Genomic DNA, 24,725 nt, shown 5'->3' on the forward strand with positions numbered 1-24,725 from the left:
CTCCCGACTGAAGCTCCTCTGGTTCCTCTGACCCTCCCTTCTGAATTTCCCGTGGTTCCTCTGAGCCTCCCGACTGAAGCTCCTCTGGTTCCTCTGACCCTCCCTTCTGAAGGTCCCGTGGTTCCTCTGAGCCTCCCTATTGAATCTCCTCTGGTTTCTCTGAGCCTCTCTACTGAAGCTCCTCTGGTTCCTCTGAGCCTCCCAACTGAAGCTCCTCTGGTTCCTCTGAGCCTCCCAACTGAAGCTCCTCTGGTTTCTCTGAGCATCTCTACTGAAGCTCCTCTGGTTCCTCTGAGCCTCCCTACTGAAGCTCCTCTGGTTTCTCTGAGCCTCACAACTGAAGCTCCTCTGGTTCCTCTGAGCCTCCCTACTGAAGCTCCTCTGGTTCCTCTGAGCCTCCCAACTGAAGCTCCTCTGGTTCCTCTGAGCCTCCCAACTGAAGCTCCTGCCATTACTGCAGTCCAGGAAGGCTTGAGCAGCAGCCTGGTTGGCACTGAGGAGAAGCTGCAACAATCCTCTGACACCACATCAGGTAGGAGTTCTTCATCAGGTCAGTTCACACTGAAGCTAATACTTCCACCAAGATTAACTGAGGCATTGACTTTGCTCTTTTACTTTTCAGAGGTAAAAAAGACCAAGAAGAAGAGAGTCCAACGTTTCTTCCGCCGGCTGTTTAAAACACTCTGCAGCTGCTGCTGTGCAGCCGAGGAAACAGAGGACTGAAATTCCCTCTGCAAAAAATAAATTCAGTCCTGCATTGCAATCAGTCCATGTCAGTCATTTTTTTTTAAATTTATTGTGAATTGATGCAATGTAAAATGAAGAAATTATCATACAGGAATTGCGTTTTGTTATCATGTGAAGACCATGTAACTCCAACTTTGCTGATTATCATGTTGTAACTTCAGTTGAAGGATTACATGCTGCTCTATGGGCTGAATAAATTCTATGGCTCTTGGTGCTTATGAAAGACTTTCAAAACTTGAAAAATGCATGATGGTGAAGCTATAAAACAAGCCTGTTTTTGTCTTAGTTCCTGAAAAGTTTATATTTTGGAGATACGTTTTCACATGACAAGCGATATTTTAAATGCATTATTTGAATCCAGTAAATTCCACATGAGAGGTTTGCAGACGTTTAACAAGACTGGAGAACATTTAAGGATACAGAAAGCATTGTCATCGTCTCCGCTACACGATCCAGGCAACTGTTACTGCAGGGACTGAACCCATTAGTTGTTTGGCTGTTTTTAGTTGGACTTGCAGTCAGTAAGGCCCTAACAGTCCAAAGCTGTCAAATATCAGGAGCATTATCTTACCAATATAACCTAGGTCAAGGTAATTTTATCCAAGAAGGCTACGTCAAACGGATGGTCTATCTCAAAAATGAGCCATTCCAACACACACACACACACACACACACACAAACAAGAGAGTGAAGGAAAGCAGGATTGACCAGGTAGCAGCTGCTGATACAAATGCTAAATCCAGAGTATGAGAGCACTACTCAAACTCTACAGAGGATTTTACATCAGGTTCTGTTCATTTGAAATGGCTGTTCATGGTATAAAACAAGCTGACCAGGTGCCAGAGAGTCACTGGTTTGTTATCAAGCACTGGCACGGGTGTGTCCCAGTTTGAGCTGCCAACTGGGTGGATGCTGGTCTTCTATCTAAGGTGTCGAACAAACTGTGCCTTTAAGCAAGGCAGTTAACCTGAACCTGTTTCTCAGACTGATGAATAATACATCTAACATCTGTAGGGGGTGGAAAGTAATATAATAATATAATTATAATTAATATAATACTTCCATGGTGGAAAGCATGGAAGCTATGTCAGCAAGGGATGGTAAAACTGCTGGATTTTATGGATATTATGTTATTTTTTAGCAGTCTATGCTGTGCTATGTTGCTATTTTGAGTTTTTGTAGCTTTCTAGTAATCTAGTTATCTCCCTACTGTGTAATCCTAAATTTATATTGTTTTATGTTTTGTTTGCCTTTGATGTTAAGTGTCTTTGAGTGTCCATAGCCTATGTTGTCCTTTTGGTTAATCAGTTAAAACTAAAAGTTGTTACATAATTAGTTTTTATTATTATGTACACATTATTTTGGCATACTTCACTTATAATGTTTCTCCACTTTTCACGTGGTTTGGATGAGGTCAGCCCTTCCTGTGCTTGTATGATGCTAGTTTGCGCACACTGAAAGTATTAATAGTCATGTTTTGTTATGCAGAATGTTCCTGATTATGCTATTTATCAACTTAAATCTGAATTTAGGAGATTTTGAATATGCCTTACAGTGTGCCAGTGACCACAAATGCAAGTTAAACCTTAAACCACCCAATAACATCCATGTTAAAGCATTAAATGAAACCAGAGTTCCCTCTTCTTAAACCCCAGATCCAGTCCCCTCCCCAGAAAGAAGCCTCCCGCCCCCTCCCAGATACTGGGCTTTTTGTTCTGCATCTAGTGTTTTCATTAGGAAACTGGGCGCAACCAAGTGAAGGAGGGAAGGATTAGAGTGAGAGAGCGAACGCAGGGCAAAGAGGGAGGAGAGGAAGAGTTGAGGAGGGGAAAAAAAGAGTTGTGTTTGATTCTGAATTTGAGGAGTTTTTGAATTTTTCCGGATACACTGTAAGTACTCTCTCTCTCTCTCTTTATTTCTTTCTCTCCTCTTCACAGCAGCAGTCACACACTCTCTCTCTCTCTTCGTCTGCAGGTTTCGCCATGGCCCGCCCCTCCGCCTCCTCGGTCGGACTCCTCCTCCTCCTGATTGGCTACGCGGCGGCAGGTAAGGGATGCGGTAGGGTGCGGTCAAGGAAAGGAGGGAGGAGGGGAGGGTGGGACGGCGGGCCAAGGGGTCAGAGGTCAAAGGGGAAGGGCCAGAGAGACGCACAGCAGCTGGGAAAACAACTGTGTAGATTAGCGGTTCAGTCTGTTAAAGGTGTTTGGACTCTGGAGAGCAGGTTTTGCTGATTTGCTGGAACAGATGATGTAGAGATCAGTGGTGTGCGAATACGTTTTATGATCTAGCAGTGTTGAAAAGCAAGGTGGATGCTGACTCGCTGTCAAATTATGAGACGTTTCTAATGGAATTTGCAGTCTGTATTTCTTTACAGTATATCTTTGTCTTTCACTCTATATGTGATGCTGTGGGTTTTATAGGTTTCACAGATGTGTGTAAGTGCGTGTAGGTGATGGCTGGACGAACATGCGTGAAGCCGAACTGACATCATATGTGTGTGTGTGTGTGTGTGTGTGTGTGTTATGAGTTTAGCCAGCACATCTGTTACTAATTCCACTGCCGCATTGGCAACACTTAATCTAATATACCGTCAGCCTAGCTCCTAGCAACAACTCTTCCCTTTATCCATATATGTCCGCCTGCCTGCCTCTAACCAGCCGTTGGAGCTTTGTTTACCACCGTTACTAAAATCCCATGGAAATTCACAAAAATGTTGGCCGTTCCCCCGGAGCAAAATCTGTGCAACATCACTGACTGACGGCATTAGGCTTCAGTGTGAATTACAGTGACTTCATACTGCAAGAATGGCCAACTGCAGTAACGTAGTAACGCACACAGAAATATACACACACATGCCTGCACATTTCTGATATTCCGTCTTAAAATGTTAGTTTTCTTAAAACAAGTGAAAAATTCTGCCAATGTGGGTGAAATGATCCCTACAAACAGTTCATTTAGCCTCATATTCAACCTTAAAATTGTATTTTTCTTAGTGAAAGATTCTGCCAATTCAGTTTTACTCGTTTAAGGATTTTTGAGGACCAAGTGTCAACATCTTGAAACAAGTCAGACTATGGGAGATTACTCCACTAGTATCAAGAAAATCATTCGCTGAAATTCCAGAAGACTCTTGAAAAAAGTTGAAACAAGGGAAATCATCTCATGCCATTTATAGATTTTTCACCTTTTATTTTTTAAGGAAAATAAGATTTTAAGAATCAATACTAGATTAAATGTCTGGTTAAGAAGGATATTTTCTTGCAGTGCGGTCATAAGCACTGTGATAGACAGTGTCTGTTGTGTTTTGCTGTGTTTCACTTGTATTATACTGTCCTTACAAAAGGGTGACATTGAAATTACACCCCATTGTCAGCTATTGTTTCACTTGAAGAAAAATAAGCTTTTAAGACTAGTTTATTCCTCAGTAAAAATGCCCTGATGTTTTCCATGGGCGGGTCCCTTCTGTCCGCCAGGCCGGAGGCTGCTTTGTATGAACACACTGTTGTTGTTGTGAAGTAACACTGAATTATTCACTCCCTCTGCCACACACACACACACAACCACCATGACACACACATTCATTCACCTTTGTCCCCGGGTGGAGTCACCGAGTTAGATATGTGTGTTTTCTTTTCCTGTGGTGTGTTTTCTCGGAGTGTGTGTGGGGGGTTACGATGTGATTTCTCAACCTCCTGGAACAGTTTGGACAGAAAAAAAAGGGAGGAGGGGTTTTCCTCTCATCCAAAACCTCTTCACATGAGCAAAAGTCAACGTAAACAGGAAGGGATTATTATTATTACTGAACAAACTGGTGATAATATGTTTCAGCCAGTCTTGGTCTTTGTCAGCTATTTCCATGTTATACTGCCACTAGTTTATTTAGTCCAACACACACACCCCTTCCTTTTCATTTTCTCGTGGGTAAGACATTCATCACATGCATCAGCATGGAGCTCTCTGTTGCAAGTTTTCCCCTTCTCAAAGAACAGGCTGTGCTGTGTACACACAACACACATACATACACAAACACTCACACACACACGCATGGAAGCACAGCTGTGGTTTTCGGGGCCTTTTGGTGCCCGTTTCTCGCTGATAGCGAAACCAGCAGCACTTTTCTACGAACAGCTGAAGGTCATGGCAGTCGTGAAACGCAACAACAAAACCACTCAGTACGCTCAACATGCTAAATTTAGATAACACCATCCCAACCTCCCAAATCCTGTGTAAGCAATAGTGCGTCGCAATTTGGCATCCCTCTTCATGTCTTTAGCAGACTGCAGACGATCCATTCATCACTGTCGGGCCGGCGCTGGCGAGCTTTGCCGAGTCGCTCGTGCACCCGAGTGAATTGAACAAAAACCCCAAGCGTCCTCCGGCTGGGGAGATGCAGCGGGTGCAAACATCTGCTTGGTTTGCTCAGCGAGCGAAGTCGGATGAAGACGACTCGCATCTTCCGTCCGTCCGTTGCGCTTTCTTGGCTCGTTGCCTGGATGCATTTGGCACACCTGAGGCCCGTGTAATGGAGCTTGTAAAATGTTACCATGGGACAAAGTTGTAAAAACACACAGGTCGGACGCTCAGTCATGACTGTACGCTGGAGGAGAATGTGCAGATGAAGATGTGGGAATTGTTTTTTGGGTCTTTTTCCCCTTAATACAAGACAAGATTTTAAGACTCTATACTAAACTAAATGACTTGTTATAGTGGATGCTGTTTTGCAGTGTGAGCGCAGCAGGAAAACAATTCCTATCATTCTATGCATGGAAGCAAAAACAATAGATTTACCTTTATCTTTGACACACACCAATATGGTGACATTAACAGTTCTAAAACTAGATATCTGCTGTACAGCTACGAAGAGAGAGCTAAAATTGAATAACGTTGGAGTCTAGACCCATGGATCTGAGAGTGGCCTGAATGACTGGTTTGTTTGAGCTGTTTTGTTTTTGTTCTGAAATGATTTTTGTAACCTTGTGCATGTGAAGGAGGACAAGATAAACAGCCCCAACAAAGTGAGGAGGAGAGCATCAATGAGAGCTAGTTTGACCAGTCAGATTGCTTGGTGTGAACTTATTTGAGTGAATACTCCGCGTTTGGTTACATCCACTAACGCACTGTAATGTGTACACACCATGTGCTGAGCCTTCTATTGGAAGATCATAAGGTTGTGCACAATGTAGCATCCAAAGCTTAAGAGTTGATGTACTGCTCTCTCTCTCTCATAGCGATCAGATGAGTGTTCCATTGGACCAACTGTTAAGAAAAGAAGAAATATTCGCCTCAGAAGACATACAAAATATATGTAAAGAAAAGTAGTTTTGGGTTGCAGTTCTCAGTGTGGGAAAGGTCTCGGGGTATTTTGGTTCGCTGGAAGTTTTCAGCTCGCTGCCTGGTAGCTGTTAAAGAATGCTGCAAGACCAAATGGGACCTAAGTGTTTTTGCCAAAAAGTGGGCAAGGAACGAGCTCCAGACAGTGTTTTTCCGAGAGAAAAGGTGAAAGTGCGGCCCTGTTTGGTCTTTGGCAAGCAGCCATGGTATGAGAGGAACGATACACTCCTGGCCACGCATATTGACAAAATCCACTCTGCAGAGGCAACTCTATACTGCCTTTGCGTCATGCGTTAATGTTCAATAACAGCAGACATAGTCAGGCACCATGGTGATTGTCATTACCCCTTGCTGTTTTGAACCACACACACTCCAAAGGTTCCATCTAAATAACAACACTGCTTCCAGCATTTGAAAGCTGAATGAAAAGTTCAGTCATTTATTAAGTATAAAAGCTATCAACGTGAGATCGACCCACAGGCTTTTACAGTGCGAAGGAGCTGGGAAACGGCACCGCAGCCTTGTGAGAGAGAATGCAGGTTTACCCTCAAATGTGTCGGCTTCAAAGAGAAAGGGATAATTGGAAACATAACCGTGAGGGAAAATGGCTGGAACAATGCATGTGGCCTGTGAAACTTGGGAGGCCTTGATTCGAACCAAGAGCATTTTACAGTTTACTCTCAGTGTGCTGAGTGTAACACAACTTTACACTCCAGATAATTCTAAATCAGTGGATATTTTGGTGTGCATCCTGTATCTTTTATGTGTTGAGATAAGCCTGCAGACCAAATTGCTGACTGATACCAACACTGTTACACTCATTACACACCTCCCACCTTACACTTTTCATCTACTTCCATCCTTGTTAGAACAATCTCTGCATACCCGTGAGGTGAGTCTATCGCGGAGTGTGTATCGGTGCCGTCCTCCTGCATAAACCAGGTCAGATCCTGGCGAGGGACGGGCTTATCTGATCTCGGTTCAGTTTACCGCACAGCCGAGTCAGCAGGATGGCTCGGCGCCAGGTTTTGTGATGGTGAGCTCAGTGGTTCGGCTGCAAGCTGCCTGCCGAGGCTAATGGCAATCCTGTGGAGAGAGCTGTGAGTGAGAGAGAAGAAACTGTGTGTGTGGGTGGGTGGGTAAAGAAATGTTGATTTTCCACACTGCAAAAATGTCCATCTCAGTCTTCAAATCTTAATTTTTGTGGCAAATTCTGCCAGTAGGGTGAAATAATTCCACTTTTTCCAGTGCAATTTCACTAGTATTTACGGAAGTTATCTTAATCAACTAGTCAGTTTTTTCACTTTTTTAAATAAAGAAAAATAAGATTTTACACTAGATTAATTGACTTGTTAGGATGGATGGAAGTCATAACCCCATAACCACTGTGACAGATTGCTTCTATTGTCTTTTATTTGTGATTTACTTCAATCAGGGCATGTGCAAAATATGAGTTCATATCCTAAGAAAATGTTTTTTGGTCCCCAGGTTGTATAGTATGTTGAATATGATGTTTGTTGTTTTTCAGAATAGGTTGACTTCACTATCTCTCATTGTCACATTAAAGTCAGGGTATTTTTCACAAGTTTTAAGATGAATACTTTTTTAAATGTGGAGGCAAGGCATACTTATATTGTTCAATTTGCACACACAACTTCCAAAATCAGTATATTTAAACCGCACACTGATCAGTAGATTGTAGAAGTATTTGACTATGACCCAGTGGTTTTAAGTGGTCTATTTACTGTACTAAACTTAGTTCATGTGAAGCCAAATGACTGAGCTGCACCTCTTGTGTTTTGTTCCCCAGGACCCGAGTCTGCCCTCCAGCCTAGAGCGGTGCGTTCGAGTGCCTGTCAGGAGCACACGAGTCTTCACAACCGCCTGGACGTGGTGGAGAAGGTAGAGGAGCCTGTGGCTGCCGTCTCCCAGCCTTCCTCACACTCACGGTCCTTAGCGGTTTGAAATCATCAGGATTCCGGGATGTTTTTTTTCTCCCCCGGTGTTGTCAACTTTATTATTAAATATCAGCCTCCTCTCCATCTGAGGCTGCCAAAGAATCCTCAGCATTTCCTTTCGAGGGATAAAATGTCGACAAAGGCATCCAGTTTTAAAACCCCATGATTTCAGCTCTTTTCCAAACTTAGATTAGATGGCTCCGGGTCTCCAAACTCAACTCACCTCACAAATCCCGGTGTGTCCCGCTCTGACTTTACCTACACGCTGTTATGAGTGCCTGCATTATTCATATGAATGAGTGATTGTATTATTCATACGAGGGATGATTCTATTATTCATAGGACAACTTATTAATGTATCATTCATATGACAACCTCACAAACGTGTCCCCTGTCCCCCCCCCCCCCCCCCCCCGTAGAGAGTGGAGGACACTGTGGAGAAGCTGGAGGCTGAGCTGGCCGCTCTGCTGGATGTCATCGAAGCCCCGGAGTGGCGCCCCCTGTTGGACACTAGTGGCAAGCCTGTGGTGGACATCCTGGACGGCAAGGGGGGAGAGGGCGCACTCCTGAACTAACCAGGACAAAGAAATAGACAAATATCATCAAGAACCAGAACCAGCATCCACAGGAGGGTCAAACTCCACTTGAACTTTGGAGAATGTTTAAATTATGAAACCAGCTGTCTGCAAAAACCTGTAGCTTGCATTGTTAGAATCTGACTGTGTAGATGCATTTTTTGTGTAGCAAAAGAAGTGTGTATCTCGGGAGAGGAGGCAGGCTTACACAAGGCGGGACAGGCTGATAGATCACGACACTAATGCTTACTTGTCTGCATTATTCGGTCTCGCTAATCCTGGGACAACCTCATCTCTTCTCCTGTCTTAGTCCCAGGCCTTTTTTCCCCCCCGCAGTCAGTGGTGACGCAGCTCAGAGGGCATGTTTACACTGCTGTGTGAAAAGGATTAATACACTTTGATTTGGACTCTGACTCTGCTTTCCCTCTCCGTCGCTACTCTACTGTCTACGCACAGCCACATGGGTAGAGCTGGCAGAACTGTGCCTTTAACGCCTCGCAGAGTAAAGCCTAAATGAAAGTGACGAAGACACAGAGGAGTCAGAATACTGGAAGGAGTTTTATTTCTTTATCAAAGCAGTTAAAGCAGCATGTCGTTAAAACACACGGAGCGGTTTTTTCGGTAGGTACAGTACAAGGCTTTCCACTGATTTCCCCGTAAAAATCCTGCGGTACAGAACATTATGCAAAATAGGATCACAAGGAGGAAGAGTGGCTTATTTCTTCTGGACTCGTTTGTCTCGACAGGGGCACTGAATTTTCAAAAATGTATCCACAAAGAGAAGACATCTACGCCGCGCCTCGGCAGCATCGATCTGAAATCCGTTGCACGGGAGACATGCTGTTTTGCTGGTCAAACACTAGCACAATTGCCTTTTGAAACACCTGGGTTAATATGCTCACAATAACAGCATCCAACACACTTAACACATAGGAAACATGTTGGGAGGGCTTGCAAGCAATGTCCAATTAGGAATGATCACTGATATCAAGGAACGAATGACAATACTGTAGGCTAGTATTGTAACTTAGAGAAAAGCTACACTTAAATTATCCATCAGCTCAGTTATTATTCATTTACAAATGATTAACATATAATTACAAAGGCGTCTCGGGCCTACGCTTATTCCGATGGCGTGTGGACAGATTTAAGGAGGATTTTTCCACCAATTGAGACATTCAACACGATTTCATGACACAGCAAATACTTGGTTGGGGTGGAGTCGAAACACGCCCCGATCCCTTTTCTCGTTCCTTTGGTGCACGGACGACAATGCAACACGTCCCGCGACAACAGCATCAAAACACAATTGCTGACTTCATTCCATTCATCCAGCAAAGGGTACAAGCCTGTATACTTGAACAAAGCGTTAAGACAACCTACGGGATGCCAAAAAGGTACTGCATATCATCTAAAAAATATCATGCCGTCCATATAACACTGGGATTATATGATTTGTACAGTTGTAGATGTTCGTCACGAAACTCACTGACCAAAGTACGGTCGCGCAGGCCGGGCTTACACTCGGATTCGGCCTGTGTCGATTATCGGGTGAGCGTCGGAGAGGTATGCTATCACCAGAAGCTTGTGCATGCACAAATCAGCCAGTCAGGCCCAAGCTCTAGGCTTCTGCTAAAACAGGCTTATACTGTAAAGGTACATGCAAAAAAAAAGCGCAAGGGTTTGAGACTATCAATGTTGTTAATGCACTTATCTTTTCATGACATATTTTTGGTGGACTCGGAAATCTCCACTTTATAAGAAGCTCCTTAATCTAATCATATAGTGTTTAAGGTAAACCCCCCCCTACCCGAAACATATCCTTTATACAGAATCACAATATGGTTGTATAAATGATAGTATTTTCACTTGCAGGAGGAACATTGGATTTATGTTGTACTGGGAAAAGAGACATACATTCACACACTCAAAGTTCCTTAGAAATGGTTATGCAAATGGTAGAAAAGCTTTGGCATATTTTGCCTACAAGTTGTGCCTGCACACTTGGAAAAGAAGACCGGAAGCGAGCGGCGCGGAGGTTTGGCTTCGCACCGCTCTTCCTTTTAAGTTTACACGTCGTTAAGTACGCAGTCCCACATAAAACTGTGGTGAGTTCGTCTTTTTTTTGTTGTTTTTTTTTTAAATTACCTATGCTATTTACATGGTTTTCATTTTTATTAGGCCTTAGGGTTTTAAGGTGGACTTTGCTACATGTTCCCAGGTGTCCAGGCTGAGATTAATGGCACCACCTTAAATGTACCACTATCACTATAACAGTAAGACTAGCTCATCTATACGATTTGAAGTACCGACAGGGCACAGCTACACACTTCAATATAGCCCCACGACGACCTCCACGGGGAGACGATCTTTACAATAAACAAGCACTTAAAGAGATGATAATCAAATTCCACTGATAAATGGTTACGTCTAGTGGGGCATACAGACTTGTCTTATAGATTCTTAAAGAATTATGCTTGTTGATTGGCAATGTAGTGTATGATTCCCCGGAGCAGTGTTTCTGAATGCTCTCGGAGAGTTAAGAGCATGGAGCAGGGCTGAGATACTACATGTTGGAAACCATTACAGACACAAAGACAAGCGACACCTTTCATTCTGATTGCTGCGCAGATTCCCCGTAAATTACAGTACCTTGATACCCTAAAAGAGCTGGGAAAGGGCTTTATGAATCATAGTTGGCTAACACTTTTAAGAAGAAAATCAAACTAGCATTCTGATCTATAACGCAGCCATGGCTACAATGTGATTAACGACTACTGATTATCAACAAGCACCACTTAAATGGGTTTACAGTGTTGGAAACAACGCAGCGACTAGACTCACAAAGCCTCTCTGTCCCAGATGGCTTGTGTTAGAAGCATCTATTATAGGGGGCTGCTCCTCCTCTTTCTATCTGAACGTGGCGTTTATCCTCCCACAAAATGAAACCAGCGACAGACTGGAATAACCATGAATACTTCTTGTAAGTCTTGTAAATCGGAAACAATTGTTCAGAATTAGGGTACACAGAATATGAGCGGAGAGGAAGAGAGAGCAGAATACACAGGCAACAGAGAGAGAGAAACTGTGAGTGCCTAGGTCTACTGAATAATTCAGTAATCCCCATCGGAGGTTGAAGGAGAGGGGAAGGCCTCTCCACCAAAACCAACACCCCTCAAACCGTGGACTGCTATTGCTTGGGATGTCGTCATGCTCGTGGAGCGTTCACACCTCCTAGAAAGTGATACCTTATTATCATGCTATACCGTTACATTGCATAGAAGTTAGAGCTTACTCTAGGGCGGACAGGTAGGCGGGGCCTCTCTGGAAATCTGCAGGGCTCACAGCTTCATTCATGCCTTACCGGAAGGATGCTACAGAACAAAATAAATAAAAATCAATGGGAAAAAATAATGGAGGGAGCCATTTTGGGTCCTGCTGTGCGTCGGGCGCCCCGCTGTGCGTTCCTCTGCTCCCGGCTACACAGAGGAGAGGTGAGAGAGTTTCTATAGGCGTGGCACAAACACTGCAGCGGCCGGAGAGGCCGCGATCGTCGCTGCCGGGGCCGGTGCGGCGCTAGCAGCTGCCGGGGGAGGAGCAGACGGAGCCGCACATGCTCAGTTTAGACGAGGACTCCGGCTTGGGCTCGGCCTCCGCCTCCGGCTCGGCCCCGTCGTCGTCGTCGGCCCCGCCCTCGGCCTCGCCGTCGCCCTCGCCGTCGCCGTCCCCGCTGGCGTCATCGCCCCCGGCCTCCGACTGGCCCTCCTCCTGACGCTTTTTCAACCTGAGACACGACACACACAGATGGAGAAACGCAGACACAGACAAACATACAGCAACATTCATTCCTTAAATCCTAACCCTAAACCCTAAAGTTTAACCCTTACCTAAACTAAACCTTACCTAATCTAAACCCTAAACCTAAACTTTAATTACCTCAAAATAAACCTATTCATAATTCAAACTTTAACCCTAAACCCAAGTCCTAACCCTAAACTAACCCCTTGTAGAAGTGAAGACCAGCAAAATCCTCACTTTAAAGGTTTTCCTCCTCTTTTTATTCATATGAGGACATTTAGTCCTCATAAGAATAGTACAAGCCCACACACACAAGCAGAGAGAAAAATTAAGTAGCTGAAAGTAATGAGAGGGTCTGAGTCTATTATACAAGTCTCTGCTGTGCATAATTCTAGATATTACACCCTGCCGTTATAAATAGAACTAGATTGCCATTAATTAGAGCAATACGATATAATAAGACATTTGCCATACAGGAAGGTTTCCAAATAACGCTGCAGTGGCAGGACCTGGTCAATAATAAATGAGGCAATAATTTAGAGCAGCACTGAACCAATATTCCCTCCTTAAGATGAAAGAGTAGGCGGATATTCCATGGTGTATGGGCTTGGTAGTCTTTACTGATGATGTGCTTATATTTTATTGACATACAAAACATTAGACTCACAATATAGAGCCAAGGCTCAATAAAAGCTTCCCATTATCTAGGATTTAAATATCCAAGCCATTTCATAGAGAGGGGACTGTCACAGCACAGACCAAGGGAAGATGAAGTCTTTGGAAAGGTTTGGAATAATGTTACAGCAGTCTCCTCCGTATGGAATGTCTCCCTTTCAAAATTGTGTTAAAACCAATAACCAATTTCTCTTGTGGGATACGTTTCATGCCCCATGGTTTTGTTTTATGGTGAACGTACTTTAGCATTAGCTTTGTTTTTTCCAATGGAGTGCCTCTTCACATACTGCAGCGGATAGAAGCTCTATAACTTTTCATATCTTCTTCTTGCAGTGATTCCTCAGCGATTTTATGGAGCAGCGATGCTTGGGGGTATTTTTAGTTTTGGCTCCGCATCCATCCCTGGTTTGCTCCCAGTTAGTATGGTTATAGTGCAGGTTGCAGTGGGAAAAATGATTTTCTGAGTTTGAATACTTCATAATGAAGAAAGTAATTGTCAACATCTGGACTGCATTTCTTTTGGTTTAAGAGGGAAAACAAAACTGTCACTACTTTCCCTGTAATCAAGGTGCATAAACTAGACAAGGTAGAAAAGAACAAATTCAGCTATTCTTGCAAAGAGACAATGGATCTTAAATTGTCTTCTTGTCATGTATCCCTGACGCTGTTGTTTTATGCGCCGATACATTTTTTTTAGAACATCCATTGGCCTCCATGAGTAGCTCAAATTGTTTTTGTTTGAAAGGGAAATTAGCCTTAATTATACTAATATTTTACCACTTGCTCTAGCAGGGGTGGTAATTTTCTGGCTGTGGTGCCGCACCACTGCTGAATGACTAAAGAGGAAACTACTACTTCTAGTTCTGTCTGTATAGATGATGTGTTCTTACTTCTCACGGTTGAAGATCATGAACTCTTGCTGCACCACTTCAAGGCACTCCTGTAGGTAGTCATTCTCCTGCGGGCGGCCCACACACACACACAACACAGTCAACATCTGACTCATCACGCTCATCAGCAACATCACTGTCATTGTCATCAACGTCATTAACATCATCCAAATCGACCTCAAATCGGTCAGCAGCCCGACCTCAGAGGTAAAATGTTGTACGCTTCTTCTTCCTGTTTCTTTCTTCTTCTTCGTTGCTCTTTTTAAATAACGAGTCATGAATTGTTTGTGTGCTGTCCTCAAATTGGATGTTTGGCCCGAGACGAAAATAGAAGCTCATATTTCCGAAAGCACTTGGGGCCATGACAACAGCACTGAAGGCTCCATAATTTAATAATCTCGGTAATAACATAGTATGAGCACACACAAGCGGGCGCACACATTAGCGGCGCGCACACACACACACACAGTCTCAAACCCTTGCGAGCTCGCTATTGTTAGAGGCACAGCGCTGATAACGCGTGACACACACAGGACTGACGTTAATAACGTTGAAGTCGTGATGACTGTCTGATGGGAACAGGCTGCTTCTCATAAATACAGAGAGGATGTCTCCCAGCCGCGGTAAATAACGTCTCAATCACACACAATAATAAAGGCAGATGAGACGAGGAGTCAATATCCTGGTTTCAGCATACGGCAAATCAGGCTGTGTCATATCCTAATAATTCATCATTTATTTCTGCCAAAACAACATATGATGATTTTTGCTGTCGCATATATAAATAATCCTTTTGTTTTTGTCATTTTGAGTTCCCAAAGCAAGTCTCACTGTTCAGGAAAGAGTCTATTTTGACACAGGAGTAGATAAAGGAGAGAATACTAAGTACTTGGGAATAGTTTAGCTGTGCTGACACTGTACATATAGATATGTAAATATATACACACTTGCTAACACAAATTTAACAGAACAAAAAAAAGTTCACTGCCAAATTTTTTCCCCCAGACTGCTCCTGCCTCTTTATGTGTATCTACGACCAAGTTTTTTTTCCATGCAGATCATTTCAAAAATCATCATGCTGCATGTATGCATGTAGAAATGATTCGCCCAGATGTGTGTCCAGGTGGTCTGTCTGTCCTGTATGCTGGTGTTCTCCCCGCAGCTCCTATCCCCGTTTGCCTTCAAGCACTTTCCTATTGTAAATAACAATAATCTGCTCTGAGTATGGCTGTAAAGATAAGTTTGAGGGGGGAAACCACAGCATTGTGGAAATGGTAAAAAGCCTTTGCACTGGATTGAAAAAAGGTAAAAATAGCCCTTTCTATTATCAAAGAGAATAAAGGCCTTTTAACTGATATTGCGGTGCCTTGAAATCCATTTCTTTTAGCAACTTGACTAAAGAATACCACTTTCATCCTGTTCTTCTTCTAATAGTGTTATAATATTTTTAACTTAGAAGATATGTACGATATGACGCTTCAGCAGTTTCAGCATCAGTCTGCCTAGTGGAGGATGTCACTCACAGACTGTGAATCCTTGCTGTTGTCTCGGGATCTGTTCTTGGCCAGCCTCTTCTTCTTCTTGTGAAGCGGACGCGACTCCAGGATCATCTCCTCCAGCTCAAAGGTGGGGTCGCAGTGGAGCCGACCTTTCTGTTAGACACACAGCGTAATCAAACACGCACGGACACACAGGATCAATCGAATTGCTGAGTCGCACGCATCGAATAGTATCACATGAACACACTCACATGCACACAGGAACCATTAGAGTTGCATAGCATAAAGAAATTGCATTCAGCTTCCGTTGCATAATTTAGTTGCTATACTCTCTCATTGCAATCAGCAGATATGAGGAAGTGCCTGTGTGTATGTTTGAGCATGCACACATATTTGAACGTGTGTGTGAGTGTGTGTGTGTGTGTGTATTTATGTGTGTTGATATTTGATCGATCCGCGCGTACATTAGGGACAAATCCGGCGTCCATCTTCTTCTCGTACACGGCGTCCCAGTTGACGTCAGCGAGGTAGGGAGATGTCTGCATGTGAGACAGGCTGGAGAAACGATGCTCCGGGTTCACCGTCAACAGCTGCGAGAGAGGGAGGGACACACACACACACACACAGACACACCACAGTGTCACCTACGTCAATGTCACCTTCCAGCGACATCACCTTCACAACCTTCACAAATCTTCCCTCTTCTCTCTCTCTTTTCATTTTTACTACTTCCTAGACTCACTATAAACCCTTTCAGTCCTAATTTAAGAACACAACAGCAATGTCCCCAAATCAATATCACCGTTAACCTTCCAATAATGATATTTAATGACGATTTAGGTTATATATATTGTAGCTTTTTGCACTCCTTTCTAGTAATTCTGCCATATTTTTTTACCTGTCTTTTATTAGTGACTGGCTTTTATTTTGGCGTACACACAACACTTCCAGACACTATTTGAGGATGTTTTACATTACACTGCTTCCATGCAATCACAAAACAATTGCATGTTCAATCAGCTTCACATATGCATGTACCTAACTTCAGCTTCTCCTTTAGTTACAGTAAGAGGACACCAGGGAAATCTAAGTCCATGCATATGTAGTCACCAACAGGGGGCACTCTTCATCAATCAAATCAGACACTGATCAGGAATCCAAATTGTAGCAGCGATTAGGACAGATGAACGCCACGCATGAGTGCCATCATCCAGTCCAGGGAGCAACTAAAAACCGGTGCTGATGCAGTTGTGCTTCTAATGGAATGCCATCTGTTCCAGCCTTCACCTCGGGGCAAACTTAGCACACGTACACCCAGGAAAACGATGATGGGCTGTGGCTTCTGTTGTCATGTTAACTCTCCTCCAGTTTTTTCTTTTGTCAAAGGCTGATTCAATTTTCCCCTGCAGGGCGGGTTAGGTCTGTCTCAGCGGACTCCAGACATGGTAATTGATCAGCAGCAGAGCGGAAGAGACCAACGCCGTCCGTCCAGAACACTCAGTCACTCAGACACGGAGCACACACACACTCGCACACACACGCTCGCTCGTGGTCACGCTCACACGCTGCAAAAAATGTCCAGTGTAACAGCTCATTAAGTCTCATACTCAGTCTTAAAATCCTAATGTTCTTTTTGTTGTTCAATTGTTAAAATGATAAAAAAAGATACTGCCAAAGGAGGATGAGGTAATTCCAAATTGTTTCTTGTACAGTTTCACGTTTCAGATATTTTCTAGTTATCTATTTTCTATTTCTATTTTCTATCTTCAAGTGTCAGCATGTTGAAACAAGGCAGAATGAAGCAGCTCAAGAAGAGAATCACTAGAATCAAGAAAGTGAGTCGTGATTCAAGAGAATGGTTGAAACAGATTGATTTGCACTGGAAACAAATGGAATTATCTCACCCCATTGGCAGATTTTTTCACTCTTTGTAAAAGAACATTTTCTGCCTCAATACAAGACTAAATGACTTGTTAAGATGAATATTATATTTGCAGCACAAACCCTTCTGTTGGTACACACACACACACACACACACACACACACACAGAGCCACAGACACAAACTCTCTGTTCCTCTCTCTCTCCCACTTGCTCTCTCTGTTTCTTTGCCTCCATCCCCCAGACTCCATCTGTCGTTTTTCTTCTCCTTTGCCCTGAGCGTCTCAGCCCCTCCTCCCTCCTTCTACCTCCAGTCCCCCCCCCCAACCCACGTTCTCCGTTCCTGTGGCTTCAGTCCGCTTTTACCTCGCTCTGCACACCCCATATCACCTCTTTATCCCTCCCTCCCTCCCTCCCTCCCTCCCCCCTGCTCCCGTCTCTCTCTCTTGTCCAACTCTCCTTTCCAGGGAGGACCATCTGTGTCCAGGCAGCAGGGCGGGGGTCAGTTTACTTTCAATTCATTCAATTAAAAATCGACAATTGAAACTGCGATTCACACAATAAGGATAGAGCCTCCATTCTCAATATTTGTTTTTGTAACATTCATTCAGGCTATTGCAGGTTCCACAAAGCCAAATTTAAGACTTAATTTTAAGACTGAAATTAAATTTAACCACCAAAATAAAGAAACAAATATCAGTCAAAAACAGACTATTACCAACTGAACATAACTCAAGTTCTAAAACCATAAATGGCCAGTATGAGATAAAGCACACTGGGAAATTAATTGTTTAGGGACATGATGTCCAACTGTGTTTATTAAAGCATGTGATGAAAACAAAACCTGTTTGTCATATTGTATTAAGCCTGTTCTGTATTAATTTAAGAGTGGACATGCATGTGGATCAAACAGTAAACTGTAAGTGTATGTAATATAATACAACATGAGCATACAGTATTGCTGGTCAAAATGAAAGTCACTATCGGTGAACCAAATCTCAACAAAAACTGTATTTCAGGAATTTTAAGACTTACATTTAGATCATTTAAGACATTTTCCCGTCATCTGAGGATTCAAACCATCCTGTTACAAGCTCTCTTCACTAAACTCTACTCTACTGCTGATCCAGTTTTAATGATTGTTTGGTTAAGAATCTTTCAGTGGCAAAAGATTTACAATTAATTTTGGAGAAACCCCACCTACTGATCTGACTGAGGTGAAAGTGCATTGAGCCCCAACCTGTCCAGCTCACCTTCCTCATGAGGGAAACCAGGTCCTTGGGCCAGGCCGGACTGTACTGCACACTGACTGTGCTGAAGAGCTGCATCAGGGACTCCACTGAGTTACTGGCATGGATGTCATAGGGCCTCTGACATGGAGAGAGAGAGAGAGGGAGAGGGAGAGAGAGAGGGAGAGGAAGAAAGAGGAGAGGAGAGAAGAGAATAGGCGATAATGTGAGATAAGAGAAAACTGGAAGAGGGGTGGATGAATAGAAGAGGTACTGCATGTTAGTAAGAAAAAAACAAACTCCAGTTCCCATCATGCCTCACCCATCCACGCAGCACTTCGAAGACCGTCACCCCTAGTGACCACCAGTCGACTTCAAAGGCGTAGCCCGTCCCTCCGCTCACAAACGACTGGAAGATCTCTGGGGCTGAGAGCACACACACAGTCAGGGAGTCACTTCTGGAGCAAAGCAGGATCTTTACAGCCAAATCATTTAAAACCCACTGGACTTATGTTTCACTACATGCAGTGAAAGTGCATGTGTTCCTTTGCAAAATTTCAACAAAAACTGGAGACACGCATCATCAAAGCTGGAGACACTGTCTTCTCAGAGCAATTTTCTTGCCGCCACCTGTTGAAAAATAATCAGTTCAAATGATGTTTTCTCATTTTTGTCTCTGCTTTTCACAAACAAGGACAGGTGAGATATGTGATTTCAACAATTTGACTGATAGCATCGTAGAACACAACATCTCTCTCTCCAGTGATGATGAGTGTCTCCAAAAACACAACAGCTGACTGCATTTCTATACCTCCAACTTGGCCATCTCAACAGAATTGAATAGACATGGCAGTTAATTTCTGAGTTGTTTTTGACTGGGAACTGGGATCATTTCACCACTGATGCGTCTGATTTTGTGTTTAGATAATATCAACTTGTGGCTGGTAGTCACATGTTGCTTTGCCAAATTAGCCTGCTGGCTAGTTAGCTCGCTAACAAAGCTGTTTGTTCAGGTTAACTGAGCTGACTCTTCTAGTAGAGACTAGGGCTAATTTTTGGAAACAAATCTACCTGATCATACTATTCACTTTAACTTAGAATGTTACTCAACTGATCTACCCTCAAACCACAACAACCTTCCCAGGTATCCCTCTTTTTCTTGCCCAGTTTACATATTTAGCCATAGTTTGCACACAGCAGTTGACAGCTGGACCTCCATGATGGAGCCAGCCGTGGTTGCTAGGAGATTCGTGATGCAGCTGCAAAGCCTTTATTGCTCAAAGGGGTGCAAAGTTACCCATGTAGGGCTTTGTTCCAGCTAAGGCTGTGGCTCTCTCTCCGTCCTTTATTATCGTCGCGATGTTGAAGTCTGTCAGGTGGGCATGGCCTGGGAGGAAACAACACAGTCCATCAAAACTTCTATTTTTTCAAAATGTAAATCTCTGGTCGCCTAAAACAAGGAAACATTTTCTGCAAGACATATTTCAATAAGAAGAAAAGTCAAAGCTGAAATGAATCAGACAGTAAGATAAGACATCTCTATATAAGTGGACCAGCTTTGCCCTTGTATTTGTGTGTCAGACAGGGTGACAGACACACATCCCTGACTCCTCTGGCCTTGTTACTGTTGTGACTCATTAGTAGCCTGCAGGGTCATTCCTGTGTGTCCTACTGGTCACCTTGGACCAGATACTCCTTCTGCTCTCTCTCTATATTGTATATGGTTTTTTGTCTTATGCCCACTCTTCCTTAAACACACACTCCCGATTATGCAGTAAACCCTGCCTATCCAGTGGTTCAAGAAGGTTAAAACAAACTATTATTTGCAAATCCCATTTGATCCATTTATGGTACACACACACACACAAAGTAGATATAGTTCACATCCTTACCTTGCTCATCCAACAGGATATTGTCTGGCTTGACATCTCTAGAGGAGACACACACAGACACACACACACACATATCATGCAAGAATTAGCATGTCAATAACCCAAATCAATACACACAATCTAATTCCCTGTGTTTGCCCAGTCATGAACGTTTGCTTACACACTACTCAACTGTTGCCGTTACTGTGAGTCACTCTGAATCAGAGCGTTGGTCGGGTGCCTAAATTGCACCTGTAATTCTCAGTGAAATCTCCATTTACGCACACATAACTGTGTCTGTGAATTCACAGGCTCCAGCAAAGTTTACGGACAAGCAGAAAAGACTGAGAATATGCAGTGTGTTAAGATGTGTGCATGTGAGAGTCTGTGGGAGGTGTTTGTAGGTTGATGGAGGTGTGAATTACATGTGTTGGTACAACACGTTAAAAAATATGTGTGTGTGTGTGTCAGAGAGAGAGAGAGAGAAAGAGAGAGAGAGAGAGACTTCTCATTCTCACTCCCCACACCTCAATTGTTGCCAGAGTGTATGAGAACGCACGATCACCAATCCCCTGGAGGCACTCGCAGGTTTGTCTGCACATGCTTATTATACTGGGCACCCATGCAGCAGACACACACACACGCACACGCACACACACATCTTGACATTTTCCAGATAGCGCAGCCCCTCTAAGCCCTCCACAGGCAATTAACGGAGCCCACACAGCTTATTTAATTATGCAGCATGTCACGCCGGTGTGAAAAATACATGCGGTCCGCAGAGAACATCTACACACCCCATAGGACGCGTGTGTTCGCCGTGGCTACGCGACGCTAAGCTGATGCTAACATCATCTGCCAAAACTCGCGGGGGGATTGATGTCGAACGGTTTATTCGTTTTCGCAGCGAGGCCCGGAAACACCGATTCCGACTTGAAACTGCATGTGAAGTGGCTTTCTCCCTCCGTGTAGAAACAAACCGCCAGCATGAGGAGATGTAACGAGGAACACTGTAAGATGCCGGGTGTACGTCAAAGAGAAATTCGGTTCCCGCAAACTAGTGGTCTGTCCAGAGGGAAGGAAGACAATAAAGGAGAGGAGAGAGAAGGAATGGATAAGAGAGAGGAGAAGAGATGAGAGGGAAGAGGAGGAGAGGATGAAAGCGGGAATGAAAGGGGAGAAGAGAAGAGAACAAAAGGAGAGTAGGGGAGGAAAAGATGAGAGGAGATGCGGAAAGGAGGAGAGGAAGCAGAGTGAAGGGAGGCGGAGAGGAGAGAGGGCCTTGTTCTTTGGGGACTCTCCTCTCTTTTACTTCTCTTCCTCTCATTGGACTAATTTTACCTCCTTGGGCATGGTGGCAGCCGACTGTTGCTAGGAGACCGGAGACCCTTCTTCTTCCTTCAGTTGGTGCAACAAAATAATTGTATAGTATTCTCCTGTCAAAAACTCACAGGGTGGAACAAAATTGTAGAGCTGGGGACGGCCACGGATACCCAGGGATTGGATTACGGCTCTGAGAGCAGACACAATTGTGTCAAAGGCAGAACAGTTGATGCCAAGGAGAGAGGGAAAATAAAAAAACAGAGCGGCGGGGTTTGGCGGCAGCTCCTTCGCATTGGCAGTTTTAATATTTACATCATGGTGGGCTCATTTATCAACCGGATGAGAAAGAAACGACTTGAGCTACCTGTTGTGTTCAGTGAAGGCGGGGAGCTCTAGCAGCACACACACATCTGTGACGAGACACACACACACACAGAAACACACACGCCAAGTCTACACATGTGCATTATATATACCTGTGGTAATGTGACTGTATGATAAAACATGTACATGTGCATACATATACGAAATCTCCACATATGCATACATATCGACTGTATGTGTATTATGTTCTATGCTGTATGTGTATGTGAATAGGATGGATACTCTTACATGTGCACAAATGCATGCATGCACGCACACACATGCACGCAAACACACACACACACACACACAGTCTAATGTTGTTTCAAGGAAGCAAAGTAGCCCAAATGAGGTTTGGAACAAGGTTCAAACAATTTTTGGGCCATCTGTGGTGTTAAATCTGTAGTCTGCCGGGACCGAGCACTTCCACTTACTGTACTGCACAGACACTTACCGCTGTGCTCAGCATATTTCAACAAAAAGCTGCGGATAGTGAGTCCGCCCCGCTTGAGGAAGATGGATGGTAACAATTACAGGGACACACATGAGGGCTATCTTTAGATATGTAAAGTAACATAAATGAAAACAGGGATGCCCAAATGCTTGGAAGGTAATGCCCTTCAGCACACAAAGGCCCAAGGCCCAAGAACCAGGCTGCCATAAGAAGCAGAATAAAACATCAACTGGTCCAAAAGCCAGTCTGCTTGCATGGGGATCCTTCTGCTTATGTACATTGTCATATATTGTCTGCTACTTTTATGTTTGTCATTGATGCTGCATTCTTAGCCAGGTCTCTCTTGAAAAAAAGAGATGTTATAATCTGAATTGGACTACTAAATAAAGGTTAAACAAATAAAAATGGCCATTCCACATGCAGTAGTCATGATTGCGTGGATACAAAATGCAGTCACATATCTCTATCATCTTCCTGAATCTCATCAATGTAATGTATTTCAGAACTGGAAAAAAAAGTGGACTGAATACTTTCATATAAAAATAAAAAAATATGTAACCCTAACTCCCCACAGGCCCTACACACTGTACAAAACATTACAACAAAACACAGAGCCACGGGCTCCAGCAACACACAGGGCAGCGTAACCACCAGGTACACAGTGTCAAAATAACGGAGGGCTCCTTCTCTCCTCGCCTGGATAGCCAGGGAACAGATGAGTAGAGGCTGATGATGAATCATTTATACCCCTGCATGGGCCCATCCATCTCTGGGGAGTCAGGAGGGAACCGTGCCTGCCGCGGGAGGAGTAATGTAGTGCGGATGGGAGGCTGACCCACCATCAGGAGGTCAAGGGGGAAGCAGGTAATAAAAAAGAGTAGTCAATAGAGATGAGTTGAAGGTGGGTGTGAAAGGAAAAAAAATATTTGGAGACAGGCTTTGAGTCACCTTCATTGCCTAAAGGACTGCATATGAAGCTAGTTAGACTGAGGCATTGTGACTTTGTGGTTCGGATAAACTAAGACTGCTTACACAAAGGAAAAAAGATTATTGCAGCATTCCCTCTGGAACAGAAGGGAGATAATGTATTTGCCCATGTCATGATGTACGGCAAGGTTAAAATGAAGAGGCACTCTCCCTTTTACTAGAATTCATTTTGGTGCTTTGAGTTGCAGCCTGGAAAGCAAATCATTACATTCATAAGTCACCAAGAATGACTGCGAGCTGGAGGGGCAGAACTTTATTTATATGTGGCTGGCACGATGAGCCTCTTGAATATTAAAAGTAAATGACGCAACTTTGAGTTGATCCTCAGAGAATTTTGCCATGCAGGGGAATTTCTAGGCTTTGAACTCAGGCTCTGGACGAGGATGCAAGGTTTAGTGTTTTTGATGGAAACAAAACATAATGATGTAACGGGCTGACACTGATGCATTTGCCATATTTTGGATGTTAGCATTATGGATGTAAACGACTTAATGGGCTGGCTTGGGACATGGGACCGGCATTTAAAAAGCTAGTTCAATTCACATCTGTCAGTCTCTCTCTCTCTGATCTGCTGTTTTGAAGTTTGAATCAAAACAGTTCGGCTCAACACAGAAAAAAAACAACAGATTTCTGGCGCCAGCGTAGGTCCCACGGCTGACAAGCTCCTGCACTGTTGTCAGGAGACCTTGACTAAATTGTTATTGTCTTAAATGTCAAAATGATTTTATTCAATGTAAATCATCCTAATGAACACCAAGCCCTCAAAAAGAGACAGTTTGTATGAGTTTATACCAAGAGTTTTGTTTCCAAATGGAATCAATAAGCCATCGTTTGAAAAAAGTGACACCTACTCTTATAAAACACAAAATTAAAAGTATCTTAACCTAAGTCTTGGTTCACAAAGATACTGAATGATGAACTGCAGGTGATAAAAATCTCCAAAATGGATATTCTGCACAGCATTAGAAATGAACTCTGAAGAGTTCATCCTAACACTGTTGGAAGCTATGGGAGGCCTTGAGAGAACAAATGAGGGGACTGCACTTCGGAATCGCTATTCAACACTTTTCAGTCATCACAATAATATCTTGGTAAATACAGAATGGTTGCTAGGTTCTTTAGATCCATTTGTTCCTCACACTAAC

At 43.5% G+C, this 24,725-nt stretch overlaps 2 protein-coding genes across 3 annotated transcripts in view; one reads left to right on the plus strand and one right to left on the minus strand.

Moving 5' to 3' along the window:
- Nucleotides 1-2,498: 2,498 nt before the first annotated feature.
- On the plus strand, nt 2,499-9,024 carry LOC139931339 (placenta-specific protein 9-like). The gene is made up of 4 exons (XM_071924818.2): nt 2,499-2,636; nt 2,722-2,793; nt 7,889-7,980; nt 8,456-9,024. Exons 2-4 carry the CDS (start codon nt 2,730-2,732, stop codon nt 8,609-8,611), a joined length of 312 nt encoding a protein of 103 aa, XP_071780919.1. The 5' UTR covers nt 2,499-2,636; nt 2,722-2,729; the 3' UTR covers nt 8,612-9,024.
- Nucleotides 9,025-12,187: 3,163 nt separating this feature from the next.
- stk32c (serine/threonine kinase 32C) overlaps nt 12,188-24,725 on the minus strand; it is a 54,522-nt gene continuing 41,984 nt past the window's right edge. The window contains exons 5-14 of one of the 2 annotated variants that reach the window (XM_071924806.2): nt 20,475-20,512; nt 19,880-19,969; nt 18,905-19,008; nt 18,607-18,723; nt 18,407-18,437; nt 17,720-17,790; nt 15,938-16,063; nt 15,498-15,626; nt 13,975-14,042; nt 12,188-12,395 (exon numbers count right to left, since the gene is read on the minus strand). In XM_071924806.2, the coding sequence (XP_071780907.2) occupies nt 12,188-12,395; nt 13,975-14,042; nt 15,498-15,626; nt 15,938-16,063; nt 17,720-17,790; nt 18,407-18,437; nt 18,607-18,723; nt 18,905-19,008; nt 19,880-19,969; nt 20,475-20,512 (982 nt within the window). The remainder of the gene's footprint in view (nt 12,396-13,974; nt 14,043-15,497; nt 15,627-15,937; nt 16,064-17,719; nt 17,791-18,406; nt 18,438-18,606; nt 18,724-18,904; nt 19,009-19,879; nt 19,970-20,474; nt 20,513-24,725) is intronic. The other variant, XM_071924807.2, reaches the window with a different exon arrangement.

Source organism: Centroberyx gerrardi, chromosome 15 (assembly GCF_048128805.1).
Source record: "Centroberyx gerrardi isolate f3 chromosome 15, fCenGer3.hap1.cur.20231027, whole genome shotgun sequence".
Taxonomy (NCBI): domain Eukaryota; kingdom Metazoa; phylum Chordata; class Actinopteri; order Beryciformes; family Berycidae; genus Centroberyx; species Centroberyx gerrardi.